At 41.5% G+C, this 22,886-nt stretch overlaps 1 protein-coding gene across 2 annotated transcripts in view; it reads left to right on the top strand.

Annotated features, from left to right (window-relative positions):
• The window catches only part of TYRO3 (TYRO3 protein tyrosine kinase), a 143,463-nt gene that overhangs the window by 79,284 nt on the left and 41,293 nt on the right, over positions 1 to 22,886 (top strand). For both annotated transcript variants that reach the window (XM_072115700.1, XM_072115699.1), the window contains 2 exons: positions 2,941 to 3,118; positions 20,887 to 21,029. In XM_072115700.1, the coding sequence (XP_071971801.1) occupies positions 2,941 to 3,118; positions 20,887 to 21,029 (321 nt within the window). The remainder of the gene's footprint in view (positions 1 to 2,940; positions 3,119 to 20,886; positions 21,030 to 22,886) is intronic.

Below are 22,886 nucleotides of genomic sequence, written 5' to 3'. Positions count from 1 at the left end.
GCTGATTAGAACATGCTGCATGCAGATAGGACACTAAATCTCAGCTCCTCTTGATCTATCAAATGTTGCCTCCAGATAGGACACTATACACAATCTACTCAGCTCCTCCTGCTCTATAACATGCTGCCCACAGATAAGACACTATGCATAATTTGCACAGCTCCTCCTGCTCTGTAACATGCTTCCAGCAGATAGGACGCGGTACAAGTTTCTCAGCTCTTCCCGTTCCATAATATTGTACACAGCTCTTCCTGCTCTATAACAGGCTACTTGCAGATAGGACACTATGTATGATGTGCTCAGCTACTCCTGTTCTATAACATGCTGCCTGCAGACAGGGTCTGTTCCAGTAGGCCCCTGGGCGACAGAGCCTCAGTGGGCCCCTCTGCAGTGAATTAAAAATTCAGAAAATAAAACAGTCCACTGTTCCTTATAATAATATTTCCTAGTTTATTGTACTAACAGCCCCCTCATGGTTATTTTATATAAGCCCCCCGCACCCCTATGAATTCCTTGCCTACAGCTGTATGTGGCCCCACCAGCAGCTCTGGCCCCCAGCACTTGCCCAGGTAAGCCCAGTGCTGGTGCCGGCCCTGCCTGCATATAAAACACTATGTAAAATCTGCTCAGCTCCTCCTGCTCTATATAACAGGCTGCCTGCCGATAGGAAACTTTACAATTTGCTTGGTTCCTCCTGTTCTATAACACTATACACAACTCTCCCTACTCTATATAACATGCTGCCTGCAGATAGGACACTACGTATGATGTGTACTATCAGTGCAGCATGTTATAGAGCAGGGGGAGCTAAGCAGATTGTAGATGCTCTATTGGACTCCGGTTCAGGGATCAGAGACCAATTGCACTTCTGCCTATTCCCATTACATCAAATTAAACACTTTTTTAACTTTAATTTCCTTGTGTATATATGTTGCTATAGTTATAGCTATATGTCTTTTCTATTTATGGGATTTTCTTAAAGGGCATCTACCACCAGCATGAAGGACTGTATGCAAATGAGCCTGAGGGGCTCCGGGTTCCATAGGTGTTAATGGAGCCTGGAGCTCTACAGTTTTTCATCCTGGTGGTAGATGTTCTTTTTAAGTTACCAAATATCTAAGATGACATCGCCATGAAATTATAATGGTGCTATATCTGTTTATGTCCACAATGTTTCCATTCATCTTCAGTATAAATCTTGTTGTAAAAGTATTAATTGCCTGGGAGGTTGAAGTAATATATCTCAGGAAAACTACAAGTAAGTTACTATAGTAACCTGCAGGGTGCCGGAGATGGGAAGACTAAACAATTTGGTATAGAGAGGTGTTTATCATCCACCAGGTAATGATGAAGTCTGCTATACTGCTGCACAGCCTGACATACATTAATGGTGGGGAACGTTTCATAGGGAGATTTAACCTATTTTTGAATTTTTTTTTTTTTTTTGCTATGAGACTACAAACTATTTTCTTTTGCCAGATAAAAAAAAGCAGGTTTAAGCTGCTGTGTTTTTCTCCCCAAATTGCCTGTGGTTCAGTAGAAGTGCTGACTCAGAGTTTTATGGGTCTGACTCATGCAGCCATCTTGAAGATAAAAATACTTATTTATTGTACATTACACCAACCCCAAACCTCAGCTCTTAAAAGTTTAAGTAGTCGTTTTTTTCATTAGAATTTATGGACAAAATCCCAAGATAAGGTCAGATTACCGCAGATTATTAATTATGGATGAGCTTCATCAGGGGTGCATAAGACTGCTATAGGCTCTGGGCTGTATGAATATTATAGCCCCTACAAGTCACCTCCTACATATAGTACTAGAATTCTGCGATAGGATTCTGTCTGCTTCCAATCTGCGGTTTCAGGACCTTTGAAGGACCTTCAAAGGTCCTAAAATGGCTCTTGGGTACATGTGTATTGAGAGCAGGAACAGATGTTTTGAGGATTTGATGGATGAAGGTCTTTCTCAGTATAACATTTGGTGGGTGGTTTGGATGGCCATGGCCTTGGCCCTGGGCTAACCCCCAACCTGCCTGTTATAATCCACTACTGAGCTTCATCTATGGTGGGTTAGGTGTCAGTTTATTAGATTGGGTAGATTACCTGTAGATGTCCTGTCCCATACATGGGGCTAGGTCAGGATTTCCGTGCAAATATGGACTATGTAACACAGACGCCTTGCAGCTCTAGGTATAATGTCCCCTGGCTGTACTTCACACCTCTTATCTCTTTTCTTAGAATACATATTAGTACTTAACCCCTTATCTCCTCCCTTGTTTCCTCTATAATGCCCAGGTAGTTTTTCTTGTCAATTCCCTTGGCAAGCTATAACTCTTTCTGTCACTATGGCTGCATGGGGGTCTTGTTTTTTGGGGGCAAAATGTAATTTTTAACAGCACAATTTTGAGTTTTATGCGCCCTACTAGTGAACTTTTATTAACTCTTTCTGTTCAGTTTTTCTTATATCGAACATTATAAGTAACCTGTTTTCTGGGTCAATGCGCATACAGCGATACCAAATTTATAGAGTTTTGCATAATGAAATACTTTTGGGGAAAAAAAGACACGTGTGAGGGCTTATTTTTTCTGTATATTATCCTGTCTATTTTATTTGTACACATTTGGGGTTCATAAAGTTTTTTGATTGCAATTAATATAATTTGTAATTAATAATGTGATGAATGATTTAAAAAATGTCAATTTGGGAATCTGTTTTCCTTTTATTTTTTTGTCGTACGGAATACGGGTGCTGGATACCGACATCATGCGCCTCACTGGAAACACAAATGCAAACAGGCTGAGGCCCCAACCCCAAGCATTTGCATGTGTGTCTGCAAGCGCAATAAAACGCACACTCAAACTGATAAAACCTTTTATTAAGATCTGTCTTCGCTATTTTCGATGTGTTTCTTCTGACAACGTTGTCCCTTTCAACTTTTAGGTTTTGCTGCTACAGGATCAACGTGAAATGTACTCGCAGAATATAATCGTACCACCCTACAGTGTTGTCTTAGATGAACTTAAGCCACTGAGCAATTACAGCATCCGCCTGCAGTGCGCCAATGAAGTGGGAGATTCCGATTTCACTAACTGGCTATCTTTCCAGACGTTAGATTCTGGTAAGGAGTTGGATATTTGTTTCTATTCGTGAGAGGTGTCTGGCAGAGGGTCATCTCCCCTAAGAATATGTTCCATCATGGTATTGTCAGCGTACATCCATGCAGTTCGGATGGCTGGCTGCTGGTGCCGCCAAAATTGTCAGGTTCTGTCAATAGAGGCACATAAACTATAGGGCAGTGATGGCGAACCTATGGCACAGGTGCCAGAGGTGGCACTTGGAGCCCTTTCTGTGGCCACCCAGGCTGTCACCCCAGGACAGAGTTCTCCAGACAGGACTTGAATCTTCCTGCAGTTCTAGACAACTTGAGATGCTGCTCTCAATGCTTTTTTAAGGTGACACAACCTTCACTGATTGGAACTGTGAGAAGGTGTGAACAGGGCCAGATTATCTTTTCCCTTTCTGGCCCCATGATTCTTGCTGTATAAAGAGACCCTGACAAGAAGAATTTGCCCTCCTGCTTTCAACTTTATTGGTGTACTCAGGAGGTCGATATTGTCATATATATAATAATATATAATATTGTCATATTAGCACTTGATGGTAAATAATTAGGTTTTGGTTGTTACTTGGGCACCCAGTCTCTAAAATGTTTGCCATCACTGCTCTAGCGGAATTCTGGAGCAAGTGTTTCATTTCCCTGTAGCACCCCCACAGGGGAAGTGATGAATTACACATTTACCATAAACATTAATGTGGTGCTAATATGATGTATGGACTTGCTGGGTCCTCCAGGCTGAAGGATTCTCTCTGTACTCTCTAAAATTGTGTTCATCTAGTATCCAGATCAGTGATGCTCTTTACTAATTGAAATTTTAAACCAAATAATCCCTTTTAAAGTTAATTAACTATAATGAATATAAGAAACTGGAAAGAATGTCGTGTGTGTCGGGGTGTAATATTGGAGATTATAAGAGTGTTGTTTAGAAAGGTGAGGAGGATATGTTGTGGATGTGAGGATCAGTATTGTGGACATGGTTTCAGAAGGAATGTATGTTACTTTTTTGGCAATTTTGTGAGCTGTTCTGTGTTATGCCATGGTACTGGAATGAGCTGACATTGTTACTTACAAAGGAATTCTTGGGATTTCCTTTGTACAGAGGCAGGAAATAGGTCATTTCTCCCTGCGGCCCTAGTAATTCCAGGCTTGCTGTACCATCATATTGTGACCTCTTGGTCAGACTGTATGACCGGGCCAAGAGATTTACAGATTTCACCAGCCATATACTCCATATCTTATCTATATGCCAAACTCCAGGAGGGGAATTTGTGAGTGTCTGGCGATTTCTCTCTTTAAATTCTGGGAAGAGGTGACATGTGATGCTGACCTGTCCCCTTGCATATTAGATGTTTGGTTACACAGTAGTGAGTGATATGCAAATGTTGGAGGGATACTCAATTATCATAATAAAAATCTTTGTTTGTATAGCGCCATCAAATTCCGTACAATTTATTTGAGTTCAATATCCCACCAAATCTGAATCCCCCTATCAAACTTGTGTCCTGTCCCAAACCTGATTAGCATCATGGGATGTAACCTTTCCCACAGGGGCCACACAGCAATTTTGGGAGGTGCTGGTGAAACAGATATCCAATGACCTATATATGGACCTTTTACATTTACTTTCTCATTGTGACGTCCTTGACGACTTTCTACCAGCGCTGCTCATGTGTATTTACTGGCTACAACCTCGAGGGTCTCTGGCTCAAGATGTGGAGGTAATTATCAAACGTGACATGCACTTAGAAAGAGTTGAGGCACTTGGTTGTCCTAATTCTCTGAAATTCTTTATAAAAATGGGGGAATTTCCCAAACCTTTACAGATCTAGAGATCAAAGAAACAGTTGGCACCTACTAGGTTGGAATTCCTGAAATGAGGAGTCCTGATTGGCGAGATGACACCTGTGGGTGGGATGGAGGGAGAGAGTTTGGGGTAAGGGATTGTTTTGTTTCATTATTATACATTCAATATATAATGTATGTTCTAAATCTCAGCAATTCCTGCATGTATGTCCATTCCTTGTATCATTCAATAAATATCTATGTTGAAACAAATAAAAAGTGTCAGCAAAGAAAATTGCTTTCAAGGTCACCAGTTACTTTTTAGTGGAGACTATGTTGCACAAATCTTGCATGTAGCGTAGCACATAGACAAAGCGAGGTAGAACACAGCACAAATAGGTAACATTTTGTGGTTAAAACATTCCTTTTATGTTCATATTTACATAAAAGACAGACACACTGTATTGGTCAGCAAGAAAACAAACCAACGTATTTCATGGACAACATTTACTAAGGGTCAGACAGATTGCTCTTTCATCGGCTTTTTTAATCGGATTCGGACAGAGCGCGGGATTTAACTTTTAAAATTGTGTCGCAAGACGTGCACTTGCATACACCGGGAAGAAGAAGGTGAACTCTGTCGGACCTGAGCGGGAAAACGACACATGCAGGATATCGTGTGCACGATCTAAGTGAATCGCGGCAAAGTTCATTTTCATCAGACAACGCACCTCGGGGATCGCGACAGGACCGGGTAAGTAAAAGTGCCCCAATGTGTTTGGATTGTATGGAAATTATAAAAATAATTGGAATGTTTTAACCGTGAAATTGGACCTCTTTGTGCTGGATTCAGCCGGTCTCCAACAAATAAAAAGCCCTAAAAAATGTTCAATTAAAAAAAATCAATACACAATCAAATATGACTTTATTTTCCATTCAATCCAGCTCCGACACTCCCAATATCCTCCCATTTTTCTCGTACAGGTAGGCAAATTTTAGGCCCCACTTCCTTGTTTAAAGGGATGTACTCATGTCTAATATTTATGACCTCTCCACAGGATGTCATAAGTACATGAAAGATGAGGCCCCCATTCTGAGAACAGGGGATTCACTGCTCTCCTTCCCAAGCCTGGGCTGACATGCACAATTTGGAGCAAATATGTGAGCACTCTCCATTGAAGTCTGTGGAAGCAGCAAAAACAGCAGAGCATATTTTTATTTAGTCGATTTCATTGGATCTGTTAGGGGATAAATAAAATTCCCATAATAATACACTTTAGCCGTACTAGACCAGGATATGATTTTTATCCTCTAATAAGTGGTTGAATTGGTAGTAATTAGAGATGAGCGAGCACTAAAATGCTCGAGTGCTCGTTACTCAAGTCGAACTTTTTCCCGATGCTCGAGTGCTCGTTTCAAATAACGAACCCCATTGAAGTCCATGGGAGACTCGAGCATTTTTCAAGGGGACCAAGGCTAAGCAATAAAATGTGTCATTTTATTGAGAAATAAGGAAGTCAGTCCTGTTTCTTCATTTTTTTTATTCAATGGAATATTTGTGGAACTTCAAAAAGGAGAATGACCCGTGTTAAACATCTGCAATGTGTTCTTCACACATATTGTTCTTCACATACTATTGTGAAGAACACCTTTCTGCACTAATGTCTTCTGATAAGTTAGCAGATGTACAGAAACATCTGCAATGTGTTCTTCACTGTATTCACTGTGTTTTTCACTGTGTTCATCACTTAAATGATCCTTAAATGATCCAGTATTCACTGTGTTCACTGTGTTCTTCACTGTGTTTCCTTAAAGGAAACCTACCATTTCAGATCGTCGGTGTAAGCTGTAAACACCGAGCACCAGCTCAGGGTGAGCTGGTGCCGGTGCTTAGTTTCGTTAGTGTTATAAACCGCGGTATCGCGGTTTTAACACTTTTTAAACTTTATAGCAGAAGCTGCTTCGGCGCTGCGCGCGACCTTGCGCGCGCAACGCCTGCGGCATCTCCTATGTAGGCGCGCACACGATCGTGCGCACGCAGCGCCGAAGCAGTTTCTGCTATAAAGTTAAAAAAGTGTTAAAACCGCGATACCGCTGTTTATAACACTAACGAAACTAAGCACCGGCACCAGCTCACCCTGAGCTGGTGCTCGGTGTTTACAGCTTACACCGACGATCTGAAATGGTAGGTTTCCTTTAAGTGAAAGCATCAAGCTCGGACGAGTATACTCGCTCATCTCTAGTAGTAATCAGCAAGGCCACAATGAAACACAATGGGGCTTTTTCACAAAGGGTTCCGCAGATCGCACTTTTGTCTGCTTTTAGAAATTTTCAGGATTTGCGCTGCTGGGACAGATATTTAGAAGGGGATTGTGTAGCACGTGATCAGATTTTAGCGCAATCGCGATGACTCTCATGTGTCAGAAATCAGGGGGCGGGCCATCAGACGATCCGACGGATTCGGACAGAGCGCGTGATTTAACTTTAAAATTGTGTCGTGAGACATGCAGTCACATACACCGGGAAGAACAAGGTGATCTCCGGCGGACCTGAGCGGGGAAGCGACAGATGCAAGAAATCGGGTGCACGATCTTTGTGAATCACAGCAAAGTTCATTTTCTTCGGACAACGCACAGCGGGGATTGTGACAGGACCAGGTAACTAAATGTGCCCCAATGAGTAAAAGTTACTAATAAAGATGTGCCAAAATTCTACTAAAATTAGCATGTATTTTAGACCTTTTTTGAGGATAACAGGCAAAGCTTATCTGATGCAGAAACATATCTTGTTTAATCCCTAAACCGTGTGCTTTTGTTCAAAAAACAATTATAAAATTTAGGGCCTTGGGAAAGCTGGGTGCAGACTTCTGTACATAAAAGAACTGCCTGAACTGTCCAGACTAATCACCCTGAGCTGGATGACTCCTACATAGCAGCTGGGGGATGGTGCAGCGATTGTCAGGGACAACACACTGATAACGTATTCTCAGTTTATGCCGGACAGGACAAGGCTGGAGCAGTGTATAATTAGGGTGAGGAGAAGCGCCGGGGCAGCCACAGGAGCGACAGAGCCTCATTATCATAATTTTATAATTGTTTTTCCAGCAAAACCACTCAGTTCATGGATTAAACAAGATATGTTTTTGCATCAGTGGTGCTACAGCATTCTCAAGGTATGTTTGGTTCATAATGCATTAAAGCAAATGGTAGGTTTCCTTTAAAGGGATATTCTCATCTGGGCTTTGACATTTAATTAATTTAAAATGCTATATATATATATATATATATATATATATATATATATATATATATACATTTCTTCAACTGGATGTTATTAACAAAATGTTCCTCAGTGAAGATAATTTACTATAGATGTAGAGACAAACAAAAAAAAAGGCAACACACCAGATTGTGGTGAAAAATACCTTAGTGGATTTATTCCACAAAGGTATTTTTCACCACAATCTGGTGTGCTGCCTTTTTTTTGTTTGTCTATATAACTGAGGAACCTGATGCCCGGCCCTCATAGGCGTGCACCCGCTTTTTAATTTGTTTACTGTGTGTTTTGATAGTGCTGCTTGGATCTTTTCTTACTGTGTTACTATAGATGGAGCCATGTTGTCCCTTAGAAACAAGATTGTTGTTCTTGGATACGACCACCTCTGCTGGAGTAATTATACAAAGAAACAAATAGCTTTTGCATATGAAATGGCCAGGATTTACTTCTCGTCCACAGCCGTCCTGTGGTAAAGATTGCTGAATCCAGGTGGTTGGGCGGAGCGCAATAGAACATCCATGGCCACCTCTCTGTGGGGGGTTGGTCGTGTCCACGGACAGCTATCTTGTTTCTAGGGAACAAGATGGCTACATTTATAGGTACATTTTTTAAATAACATACAATAGAAGAAATGTGTGTGTATGTATAATTATTTATATATATAGCTTATTAATTTAATTTAGTGTGAGACTACCCCTTTAAAATTAATTCAACAAAATTTTTGTAAGAGGGTAGAGAGTATGAGGTTGGTACAGAGGTGTCTAAAGACGCACCAAGTATATGATACAGTACAATCCACTGTAATAAAATTGGTGCATTGTAAGACTAGGTCTAGTTGTACATCACAGGGCAAAACCTAATATTGCAAATCATTTTGGGTCCAGTAGAAAAATTAGTTCTGTGCCAAGTAACAGTTCTGCATTCTTTAACATGCTTTGTATTTCTCTTCTGTATTTCATTACATGGCATTTCCATTACCATGATTTATAGTGGGACTGTGGTTGTGTTTTGGTTATACTGTGAATTTATAGGGTTTTTGATTGTGAAGTGGAATAACATAACCTAAAGTGTCTAGGAATTCACAGCACTTCTGAGAACAGCCTGATCTTTCCATTCTATGTAAACTGTCCTCCCTGGGATTGCTCTCTGTAACATCTCCAGGTACTCTGAGACTTGTCTTCTAAAAATAAATACTATTAGGCCCAGATGGGGAATGAGTGTATATCCCTCTCCTCTGATTTTGCTGTTGGTAGCAGAGTTCCATATATCTGTAATGTATTATAGAGGAGGACACATAGATGTAGAACTAGGTAATGTCTGGATCTTCTCCATCCTGCTGTCCTGATATATAGTTCTAGTTGTCTCACCATAGCTGTCGTGTGGGGGTGTATATTTCTTTTAATATAATATGGATATAAACAATGGAATATATGGATATATAACCTGTGATGCTTCTTTTTTTTAAATTGTGCAACATATTTCAACCCATAGTAGATATATTGTAACTTTGTAATTATTTCTAGGAGTGACAGTGTTACACAACATGAAAGCTACGGTACATTTCGGTCACCTGCAACTTTTTTTTTTCTGAACCAATAATTTTCCATTATGGTTCCTGAGACAGAGAATTTAGCTCTGGTCCAATTTTAGCTAGGTAGTCATTTTGAGGAACCCATAGGAAGAGTGGAGTATTGGTGGAGGAGAAAAAGCAAGTTCTCTTACCTTGGTGCCGCTATAGTTTTGACTTGCACCTTAGAATTGAGTACCGTATTTTTCGGACTATAAGGAGCACAAAAAATCCTTTGATCTTCTCAGAAATTAAAGGTGCGCCTTATAGTCCAGTGCGCCTTATATATGAACCGTACTTACAGACAACACCTGCCTGAACAGTGCAAAGGTCTGCAACCTGCTGGTCATTCATCCTTATAATCAGGTGCGCCTTATACTCTGGTGCGCCTTATATATGAACCTAGACGTTTTAGCAGGCATTTATTGATGGTGCGCCTTATAATCCAGTGCGCCTTATAGTCCGAAAAATACGGTAACTATGTGCTCCATTCACTAAACTATACTATGTGATGTTAGGTTACTTAATTCAGATAAAGTCCCATCTTGTGCTGTATCCTATTCCGTGTCATAAATCATTCTATAAAGCCTCCATATAGTGGGTCAGTCAAAGTATAATGGGTTTTAAAATAATCAATAATCCTGGGAAAGCTCAAGCTCCACTCGGTGTTCATCTGTCCTATGACCTGACAATGCATAAATCTTTCACTTGCTCGCTCCGGCTATTATTTATATGGGTAATTTGCTGGCAAACTGCTTCAGGCAAACTCAGCTTTTCACGGAAGACATTTTCCTGGAAGAAGTTCCTGAAAAAGCTTCTGTTTCTTAATTAAAACTATATGATTAGACTGTTTAGCTATAGATAGACTATTGGTGTTTTACTATAATTGGATATATTCTGAATACTTGGTATAATGTATCTTCTTTGGCTGTAATAGTAAGGTTATATGGTCTATAAATCATCTTGGATCTGCAGGTAAAAAATAGATGCTCCAGAGTGAAGCCTCTTTATATTTAATCAAACTTTTTGGGCAGAAATCACCTCTGAAAATATTTGAACGAACCTGCCAACTTCTACCTGTAAGTGCCAAGTTTCTGAAATGTCCTGAGAGTGCACCGAAAATAACTTCAAGTTGCTGAGGATAAAATAGTTGGTAAGGCTAAACTCACACTAATGTGTGCCCAATGCGCCGGGGAGAGGAGGAGGGGGTGAGCGCCACTCTCCATAGAGAAACATAGGGCACGGTGCCGTATTCCGGGGACAGATAGAACATGTCTTTCTCCAGGCTACGGAGCGGTATGGTGCTGCACGTGCTTAATACAGAGCTGTGCACCCATTGCCGGCCTATATACGCCCCCCAACAGTTGTGTGAATGAGGCCTAAGAGTGCCCCTGCAAACTAAGAATATTAGGCAGCAAATCACTTCTGAGCATTGTGTAGAAGGGAGATGTGATGTTACACAACCCCTCTAACTTATAGCACTCAAGCACAGCACAATGCCAGTCTGCCACCCCCCCCCCAAGTTGATTGTAGTACTGAAAGTCAGCCCCCCTCACTACAGATGAACTGCAATACCACACATAACCTGTTGACAAGTGTGGTGCTGTTTTCAGATGAAAACAGCAATGCGTCTCCAATCCAAGACAACCCCATCTTAAAGGGAACCTGCCATCAAGAACAGGCACTATATCTTACTTTACTCACACACCCCACACACTTTTGCCCTGTGCAGTACAGGTGTCCCAGTTTTATTCTGTCTCCTCCCACCAGTACATTTGTTCCCCAAACTTTTCTGCCTTTGTGTATGTTGGCTCCAGATCTGCAGTTTCCCACACAGTTGTCACTGCTAACTTCACTATTTGTTCTTGTAGCAATCAGATTATTATGGCAGAAAGAGAAGAAATGTGTTAGGACTATTACTAATTTTCACTGTTACTTTTTGTCCTTTAGGTGATTTCAAATTCAAAACCCGTAATAATGGAAGGGCTATGTATCCCAAGCTATCAGCTTGTCTGGCTAGAAGGGGATGTTCTGAAACATAAAGTTTTCCCCTATTCACTGCATATGGCAGTGGTGGCGAACCTATGGCACTAGTGCCAGAGGTAGCACTCAAAACTATTTCTGTGGGCACTTAGGCCATCGCCCCAGGACTGAGTTCACCAGACAGAAACAAATCCACAAAATCTTCCTGCAGTCCCAGGCAACTTAAGAGAAGCTGCCCTCAGTGCTATTTTAAAGCGAAACTTCATTGGCTGTTTGTAACTGCGGGAAAAGTGAGAAGGCGTGGACAGGGCTGCAGTATCTTTGAAAGTCATCCTTCAGGACCCTTCATGCTTCCTGTACAGAGAGACCCTGGAGAGAAGCTACAATTACAGTCTGAATGTGCTCTCCTTCTTTCAACTGTATTGTTGGCCTCCGAGGCTGATACGATTAAAAGATGTGGAAGAACAGGTAGCAATAAGTTAATACTAAAAATGCCATGTTGGCACTTCATGGTAAATTAGTGGATTTTAGTTGTAGCTTGGGCACTCAGTCTGTAAAAGGTTCACCATCACTGGCATATGGGATACCTTGTTTATCTCAGGGGTGAGAGCCCTACAGATTGTGAGAACAGGAGTCCTCTGTAACCTTAAAGGAACAGAACAAATATATACATTCATCTCTAATGTACTGACAATAGTACTCAGCTATTACAATTGTTATGGACAGTGAATGGAGTGACGGTGCACATGTCCGGCATGCCGCTACATTAATTTGGTGTACAATGGACCCCTGTTCTCATGATCTGTGAGGATCCCACCAGTGGGACCCCCAACAACCAGCATGTTATGTGACGTGACACTTGATGTGGCTGGACAACTCCTTTTAACTGCGGATTTTCACAGTGATAAAAGACAAACAAATTGGCAGCAAACGAGCCGTGTCATCACCTATTCATTATTATTATTCATTATTAATGAGATTATTCTAAATACATTGTAGCTTTACAATTCTGCTGCTTGCTTGGAGCACAAATCAATTGTTGTTGTGTTTACATTTATTTAACCTATTAGAAGGTTTATCTAGTTTAGAAAAGCCCATCAGATGTACTGGAGCATTTCTTTCTCTATCTCTTTCCCTCCGATGTCTATCTCAGTCACTCATCTGCTTTATCCATACAGTGAATGGTCAGCTCATTGATTTAATGGTCATCATGTTCTGTTTTGCCTGGAGTTACGTTGCAGGGGATTTTAGACACTTGCTTCTGGGTTTCCCTGTAGAAGCCAACTAATAATTATTAGCCATACACTAATTAGAACTGCTGGGAGTTCTGGTGTTTTAGATCCTTTTGCTGGATTACTAACATTGGGTTCCTGTTACCCCATGTATAGAAAGCTGTAATAGTGCAATCGTCTTGCAGCTCCAATCACAGCCTAGAACCTATAAGGATACCTGAGCTATTTACATCATTGGAGGAGCATTCAGCAAAAACTCCATTCTAACAACTGACACAGGAACAAAGTAATTACAAATGTTCTTTTTGGTAATTACCTGAAGCAAACATTTCAACATGGAAATCAGTGCTAGCCACAGACAGCATGTTATAGAGGAGGACGAGTTGAGCGAATTGTATATAGTGTCGTATCTGCAAGCAGTATGTTATTGGAGAAGGGGGAGATGAGCTGATTGTATATGGTATTCTATATGCAGGCAACATGTTATAGAGCGGGGGAGATGAGCTGATTGTAGGTAGTGTCCTATCTGCAGGCAGTATATTATTGGAGAAGGGGGAGATGAGCTGATTGTATATGGTATCCTATATGCAGGCAACATGTTATAGAGCGGGGGGAGATGAGCTGATTGTAGGTAGTGTCCTATCTGCAGGCAGCATGTTATTGGAGCAGGGGGAGATGAGCAGATCGTATATGGTGTCCTATATGCAGGCAACATGTTATAGAGCGGGGGGAGATGAGCTGATTGTAGGTAGTGTCCTATCTGCAGGCAGTATATTATTGGAGAAGGGGGAGATGAGCTGATTGTATATGGTGTCCTATATGCAGGCAACATGTTATAGAGCGGGGGAAGATGAGCTGATTGTAGGTAGTGTCCTATCTGCAGGCAGCATGCTATTGGAGCAGGGGGAGATGAGCAGATCGTATATGGTGTCCTATATGCAGGCAACAAGTTATAGAGCGGGGGGAGATGAGCTGATTTGTAGGTAGTGTCCTATCTGCAGGCAGTATATTATTGGAGAAGGGGGAGATGAGCTGATTGTATATGGTATCCTATATGCAGGCAACATGTTATAGAGCGGGGGGAGATGAGCTGATTGTAGGTAGTGTCCTATATGCAGGCAGCATGTTATTGGAGCAGGGGGAGATGAGCAGATTGTATATGGTGTCCTATACTCCTGTTATAGAGCAGGGGGAGATGAACATGTACATAGTATAACATACTGCCTGCAGATGGGACACCATATACAATCTGCTCATCTCCCCTGCTCTATAACATACTGCCTGTTAATAGGACACCATATACAATCTGCTCATCTCCCCTGCTCTATAACATACTGCCTGTTAATAGGACACCATATACAATCTACTCCTGCTCTATAACATACTGCCTGCAGATAGGACACCATGTACAATCTACTCCTGCTCTATAACATTCTGCCTACAAGTAGGATAGTCTGTTTATCTATTCCTGCTGTCTGCAGACATTATTTTTCTAAAAAGTGCTCTGAGCATTTTGGACTCACTTTAAAAATGTCCTATAGAGCGAATATGGTTGTGAAATTATAACCTATTTGGGGCCCTAATGATTGCAGTGTAGAAACATTAGCACGTGGTGGACACCATTTATTGTACTCCTATATTTTTTTAAATTATAATTTTTTTACATAATTTGTAGATTAAATTATAGGGTAAAACTGAATGGATCTTTAAATTCCTCTGTCCATCCAAAGTCCTAACAAGTCTGCCCTGCTTAACAAAGAACATCCTAGTGTCAGGATCTCATGGTTCAATTACTCAATTCATGGTAATATTTCCCCTTGTGCCCATCACAATTCTCCACTGTCACTGCTCGAGTTATGTCACAAACAGATGATTGTTAGAAGCTTTTGCTGGGTGTCTTCTTGTTAGGCTGCATTTTTATGCTTTTCTTTCTGTTTTATTACCAGAATTTGGCAGTATGTACCGTGATAAATGTAGGTCACCTCCATTTATGCGTTTCAAGTGGTTTGAAATTTCCCGTTATACAGTTTACACTAGATTTCGAGTTGTTAAGTGTAAAATAGTGGCTTGTGTTTAGTACAAATAGAACATTTATGGCGTGTGAAGAATCACAGGGATGTAAGTGTGCGGTTGTACATTTGTTGCGGATGGATTCCAGAGTTGCTCTCTGGCAGGTCCATGTGTTACAAGTGCGAACATACACCCCCAAAACATCCTTGTACTTTACTATGGTTTTGCCATGTGTTGGCTTTGCTACGAAAATGGGAGGCATATAGCCGCTAGATATATGTGCGCAGGATATTTCTAGTAGCACAAAATGATGTCCTGGGTGGTTTTTTGTTTCATAAATAGGGAAGTCATTTTGGTTAAAAACAAGTTTGAGTATTAATATTTACCCAGCATGTTTTCTAGATGAAACGCGTAGTAACATGTCAGCTTCTTAAACACTAAATTGAGCACCAACTTTGTAAAAGAAACCCAAATACAAAGTTGATCTCCCCGCTATACCAACAAGTCCACCAACACTGGTTGTACGGACCTGAATCCCGTCGTCTAATGTCTGAGGGCAGCAGTACCTTCCAGAACGGGACGACACCTCGTGGATCTCCCCAAATACAAAGTTGTGTATCTGGGTTCTAATAATTTGCATAACATAAGTATTGGAACGAGGAGAAAATATATCTGTATCTGAAGAATAGCCTGGTTACTCCAAAAAAAGTAGAGGGCTTCAAAAAGATGATTTCTTAAGAACATCTATAGTAATAGATCTGTACCACTATGTATACTGGAACTGGTGAAAAGATGAAAAGATAACCTAATTGTGCAACAAATACACCTGATATACACAAAATGGAATGAATACAAACCATAGACTAACGTCATACAGTTTTATACCATTATCTGAGGCTACAATAGCGATGACTCTCAGGATAATAGTGGAAGCTCCTAGAATGGTAGAGTTACGACACTAAAGGTGTGGGATCCGTAAAAATGGTATAATAGCCTCTTGAAATATTGATTGCTTATACAGAGATTTCAATAATTTCTGTAATAGTAGGGTTAAAAATGTAAAACTGAATTATTCTTATGACATCCATTATGCTACTGTTCTGCTTCTTAAAATTGATCCATTAGAAGAAATCTTGATGCAGATGTCAACAAGAATAGAAACTGCTTCGTATGCAAGTCCAGAATTAATACATTGAGAAATTCCGGCTATTATTACCCTATGTTTAAAATGTTGTGAGATTTAGTTCCAATTATGTCCCTAGCAATGTGAATATTGTACATATAACTGAATTGGTACAGTAGCATCTCCAGTAGGTAACATTTTTATGGGGTCTCCCACGTAGCATTTTTAATATGATTGCTGAAGTAAACTTAATATGGAAAATAGATGAACTAGATTAAAGGATTTCTTCTAGGAAAATAAAAAGTGACAAACAATATGGCTTCATTCTAGTAACATATGTAGGAAGAGAATTCCAGACTTGTAGGGGATATAATATTCATACATATTCTTAATCCCCCCCTGCAAGTCCCCTTCAACAACTCTGCCTCTTTGCATCCTTTGATATGTTTCGGCTCCAATGAACCCAATTTCTCTAGTTACCACCATTCCCAAGCAATCAGTTCCATTAGTTGTGAAAGTTGACATGCTAGTTGGGTTATCTGCTGTCATGGGTTGGAGAATAAAGCCTGGCATCACCTGCCTGATAGTAGATAACCTAAGAAGCATAATTGGTGGACCTGAATGCCAGGGAGTGGAGGGAACTAGAGAGAAAAATATATAACTGTATTGGAATCCATTAAGCAAAGAGTTCTAGTTGATGATGAAGTTTATCAATTATGGGTTTTTATTAGAGATGAGCGAGTATACTCGTCCGAGCTTGATGCTCGTTCGAGTATTAAGGTACTCGAAACGGCTCGTTGCTCGGACGAGTATTTCCCCTGCTCGAGATCGAGCATTTAATTAAAAAAACACAGTGAAGAACAATGAAGAATAGAATAAAAACAGTGAACACAGTGAACACAGGATCATTTAAGTGAAAAACACATTGAAAAACACAGTGAAGAATAGATTACAGATGTTCGGCACATCTGCTTACTTGTCGGAAGATACGCGCGGAACGGTGCGAACAAAATAGTATGTGAAGAACAATATATATGTGTGAAGAACACATTGAAGAACACGGTGAGCAGGACAGAGACACCGGGGAGCAGCACGGAGACACCGGGGAGCGGCACGGAGACATCGGGGAGCGGCACGGAGACATCGGGGAGCGGCACGGAGACATCGGGGAGCGGCACGGAGACATCGGGGAGCGGCATGGAGACATCGGGGAGCGGCATGGAGACATCGGGGAGCGGCACGGAGACATCGGGGAGCGGCACGGAGACATCGGGGAGCGGCACGGAGACATCGGGGAGCGGCACGGAGACATCGGGGCACGGAGACATCGGGGCACGGAGACATCGGGGCACGGAGACATCGGGGCACGGAGACATCGGGCAGCGGCACGGAGACATCGGGCAGCGGCACGGAGACATCGGGGAGCGGCACGGAGACTTCAGTGGAAGAAGAGCAGCGGATCCCGGGACAGCGTATCTCCCGACAAGTAAGCAGATGTGCCGAACATCTGCAATCTATTCTTCACTGTGTTTTTCACTTAAATGATCCTGTGTTCACTGTGTTCACTGTTTTTATTCTATTCTTCACTGTTCTTCACATCTGCTAACTTGTTGGGAGATAATATACGCGCGGAACAGTGAAGAATAGATTGCAGATGTTTGCATACATCTGCTAACTTATCAGAAGACATTCTTTTTCAATTAATTAACACATTTTATTCCCGAACCATGGTCCCTTTGAAAAATGCTCGAGTCTCCCATTGACTTCAATGGGGCTCGTTATTCGAGACGAGCACTCGAGCATCTGGAAAAGTTCGTCTCGAATAACGAGCACTCGAGCATTTTAGTGCTCGCTCATCTCTAGTTTTTATCTACTCTCAATTTCCCATTCAGTTGTGGTAGTCATTTTAGTTAATGGGGTTGTCCACTTTCATATAATAATTGATATTGTTTATATTGGAAAATTGTATAACTTTTTATTACACAATTTCTGTATCAATTCTCTGCTTGCTGTCATCCTATAGCAGTGATGGCTAACCTATGACACGCGTGTCAGTGCAGACACACGTAGCCATTTTCACTGACACACGGCTGCCTGAGAGTTAAGTTTCAACCTACATGACCAGGTGCAGTAGCCGGGAGGCTGAGAGATTGCACTGAGCTTCCGGCACTCCTCCCACCTCCTCCTCCCCCGGGCCGGCCCCTCCCCATGTGTGAGCTTTGCCTAGTGTCTCCAGTCAGCACAGGTATCAGCATGGGGCACAGCAGGAGAGGTGATCCGGCCATACACCCAGGATGCTCCTCTGCAGCTCCTGATAGATGGCATCACAGTCAGAGGTCACATCGCTGCTGCCTTGTGTGATGTCCCAGCAGTTGCCACCTCTACACTGACCATCTCCACAGCAGGGGCAAGGGAGGACAACCACTCTCATCATATAGTAAGTAAGGTCAGTGCACTGTATGATAGAAGACAGTCATCAGGGCTTGTGTGTCAGTTTTGTGATGTACAAGCCTAGACATTGCAAATCTTTTGCTCCTCACACTTTCTCCATGCCAAGAGGGCATGAGGGAGATGCAGACAGCGGCGCCTGCGCCCTCGCTATAACCTGTGAACTTTCATGACAGAAAGTTCACAGGTTACTAAGCATTTCCACACCTGTCTGATTGTAACGATCTATTACAATGTGCGATTTGCACATAGTAATAGATGATTGGGAAAATCCCCATATACTGCCATAATGTAGTATGGCAGTACATGGTAGGATCAATCTGACAACCTACGGTTAAAGTACCCTAGAAGTTAAATAGTATACATATTTGTTATTTAAAGGGCACCTACCACCACGAATCTACCTATAAAGGTAGATCCGGTGGTAGGTGGATCTATGGGTCGTGAGGATAGCCCTTTTTAGAGCTAATCCTCACGTCCCCGCATCCTCGGGCGCGATCTCGGGAACGAGGCCGGAGTTACTGCGCATGCGCAGAACTCCGGCTTCTCGGACGAGGGCGCGCAGCTGCCAGGAGCTGCGCGCCGAAGATCACAGGGTAGGCGGGGGAAAGCAGCTACTGGGGCGTGGAGTAGCCGCGCCGTGTAGCCTCGTGTCCGGCTACTCCTCGCCCCGGTAGCCGCTTAATTAAATTTACATATTAGGGCAATAAAGTTTATGCTACGCTAGCGGGGACGTGAGGATTAGCTCTAAAAAGGGCTATCCTCACGTCCCATACATCCACCTACCACCCGATCTACCTTTATAGGTAGATTCGTGGTGGTAGGTTCCCTTTAAACTATAAATATCACAAAATTATGTTTTTTTTGTCAAGGTGACACACCACCCGAGTTATGCTCGGTTTTTTGGCGAATTTTGACACACCAAGCTCAAAAGGTTGCCCATCACTGTCCTATAGGAAACTTCATTGTTTACTTCCTGTGGATAAAAATCTGGCTCTGGTCATGTGATGTCACACAGGTGCAAGGCCATGGTGGGGGTGGGGGGTTTACCTATTTTAAAGGGAGCCTGTCACCACCTTTGTACATATACGGCCAGTGACAGGTTCCTATAGAGCTCTAGCTAAAAATAGTTTCACTTCCATCCACATACCGTATATACTCGTGTATAAGCCGAGTTTTTCAGCACAAAAATGTGCCTCGGCTTATACACGAGTCAATAAAGTCACTAAAATACTTAAAAAATAATAAACTTATATACTCACCCTCCGGTGGCCCCGATGAGATACCAGAGATGAGTCAGAAAATCTAATTTGCATATCAAAAATGTCTGTAATTAAGGTACAGTGCCCCACTGGCTGCTAATTTTAGGTGATATGGGGAGGACTTGTAACCCTTTATCAGCAGGCATTGTAGTCACGGTGGTCAAAATCTGGTGACGGGTCCCTTTTAAGAACAAATGTTCATATTTCCTTTATTTTTAGGCCAAGCTTTCCAATTCCCTTAAGTGTCCTTTAGCTAAAAGATTTTTTTTTAGGGGAAGATCACCTCTAATGGTGTGACTTTTGTTTTGCCTCTAGAGGATATACCACCTACTTATGGCTGGTTAAATCCCATTACCTTCTATTTCACTGTTCACTGTAGGGTTATTTAATTATATCAAAGCCACATCCTTTGAGAAATATCTGGGAACAATGTGCAAACTATATACCAAGTGTAATTAATAGCCTGGTCTTTGGAGGGTCGGTTTTTCATAAGAATAGAAGATCTCTTTTATATTTTGTAATATATTATAGATTCATTGCTGCATGGAAATATATTTGTATAGGTTTTACAGAAGGTTTCCTCTGTAGCATATTCACAGATGACTCAGAAGATGTTTTAATTTTTTTTTTTTTTTTAGTACGACCTGTCATTTGATTTTTATGTCTGAGTGAACATTTTCAAGGATCTGTTCAGCGCTGTGTAAGATTTACATATGTGTGTCTCTGAGCCCTCTAATGATGAGGCTTGTTACAGCGGAGCAGCGAGCTTCAAGGAGAGGTTTTATCTTGCAGGAACTTGAGTCATTCTTCTACTGCCTCAATTATCTCCACCGTGTAACTACAAGATGTATATTTTGTTAGCAAAAGATATAAGACTTTCTGCACATATCATTACACCAGCTGGGGTGCGGACACCAGAAGTCACCCATGATTTTCATTCTTGAGTATTTACAAGAGCTCTGCAGACACCGAGCCACCTAAAAATAACCTACTGGCATCTACCGTGCTCATGATATGTCTATGTAAGTGTCATCTCATTTGTGATTTAAATTGATGCAATCTAAATGTGATTATTTTGCCTTCAGTTCCAGCGCTGGTTCCACAGAACGTCCATCTGACAAGGACAGACTCGGGGTTATTGTTAGAATGGGAAGAAGTTCCACCAGAACTGCAAAACTATAGTCTACAGGGATACAGAGTGCAATGGGAGCAGGACAATATAACACAGGTCAGGATTGCCTGCATATTTTTGTGTGTTTTTGGGTTTTCTTGAAAGGAAATCTACCACTAAATATAAAGTAAAATTAAACTACACATACTCGCCCATTGTCCTTCTCAATTCAATTCTAGTGCTGGTCTTCTTTAAGCTTGACACACTGGAACCTCCTGAAAAATAGACTAAAAGCAGCCCGGGGCTCCGAGATGCGATGTCCTGGAGCTCCAGGTTGTTAATTATTCACACGTCTTGCATAGGATCCCCTCCCTCTCCCATGCTGGAAGAAGGAGGTATCTATCACAAAGGAGGCGTGAATTCACACCTGTTGTGTTACATCACCTCCCTCTCCTGCTGTTGAGGTCATGTGAGAGGCGTGAATAATTAACTGGGCTGCTTTTTATAAGTTTTATTTTCAGGTGATCCTGGCGTGTCAAGCTTAAGTGACTAAGCATGACTAGTCAAGCACTAATGAACCTGAGCTGAATGACTCATACACAGCAGCTTGGGGATGGTGCAGCAATTGATTATTCTGTCTGACAGGAAGGGAAATGCAGGAGATGATGATGCAATCAGAGAGAAACTGTCCTGCAATGAGAAGCGGCAAAGCAAGCACCAGAACAGATATAAAAGCCACAGAGCTTCATTATCATAATGTTTTATCTGTTTTATCAGCAAAACCACTCAGCTCAGGGATGAAACAAGATATGATCCTGCATCAGTGTAGCTACAGCATTCTCAAGGTATGTTTGCTTCATAATATATCAAATCAAATGGTAGGTTTCCTTTAAAGAAAACCAGTGTCAGGATCGAGGTGTATAGGTGAATATGTGTAGTTTAATTTTACTTAACTTTAGTGATAGATTTCCTTAAACACATAGCTCCAATTAAATTTAAAAAAAAAATCCAAAATCTTTTCATTGTCAATTGTTTAATTATATTGTATTCTACCTATAAATTTCTCAAATCTGGAGAAACACCTGGCTTTCTCTTATATACAACATTCATTGTATGACTATTGCAAACGTAGGCCACCTGTACATGAACATGTGCTATTTATGGACCTCAAACTACAGGCCTGTGATCAGTTTTTGCAGCCTGAACCCTGTGGATTAACAGATCGGTTCACATACTTATGACAGTAGAAAAGAATAGAACCAGTGTCAGACTGGTCCACCAGAGTACCAGAGGATCCTCCAGTGGTCCCTGGCTCAACCCAATACTGAACCCTAGAGGTACATCAGAAAACAAGACAATTTGAAGGCTGATAAGAGTATATTTCCTGGGTGATAATAAAGAGTGAGCCCCCAGATTGATTTTCTTTTGTGGGCCTAAGGAAACCCAGTCTGACACTGTATAGTACCCAAGATATAGGAGTCTACAGTGATTCTCCCCCTCCAGCCTCTGAGCCTGACTCCTCTCTGGCAAAAGATGGCAGCTTTCTCATCATTTCTACATGACTTTGTAGAAGCCTTTTTTTATGGGTAAAAGGGTGAGATTTCACATAAAAGAGGGAATTGTAGAAAGCATAATTCATATCCTACCTGAGAGGGCTTCTAGTTTAGTTGGGTAAAAGTAGGTGACAGGTTCGCTTAAAATACTACATTGGGAAATAAGATTTTGATAAAAGCTCCCTCATTTCATTAAAAGAGGACCAAACCCTAAAACAGCTGCAAAAATGAAAGCCATATATAGTCCAGTTCCACGTGCCCGGACACAGTAGTGAATTGAGAAGACGTGCTGAGGAATATGTGCCAGCCGGCAATCTGTTCCTATCTGTTAGTATCTAATGCAGGCCTGGTCTTCACATGACACAGTATTTGGATTCCAGACACACTGAACTAATTGAAAATCTGTTATTAAAATCTAAAT

The sequence above is a fragment of the Engystomops pustulosus genome, chromosome 7 (assembly GCF_040894005.1).
Source record: "Engystomops pustulosus chromosome 7, aEngPut4.maternal, whole genome shotgun sequence".
Lineage (NCBI taxonomy): Eukaryota > Metazoa > Chordata > Amphibia > Anura > Leptodactylidae > Engystomops > Engystomops pustulosus.
The sequence above is the reverse complement of the archived record's forward strand: the minus strand, read 5'-3'. Positions and strand labels throughout refer to the sequence as shown.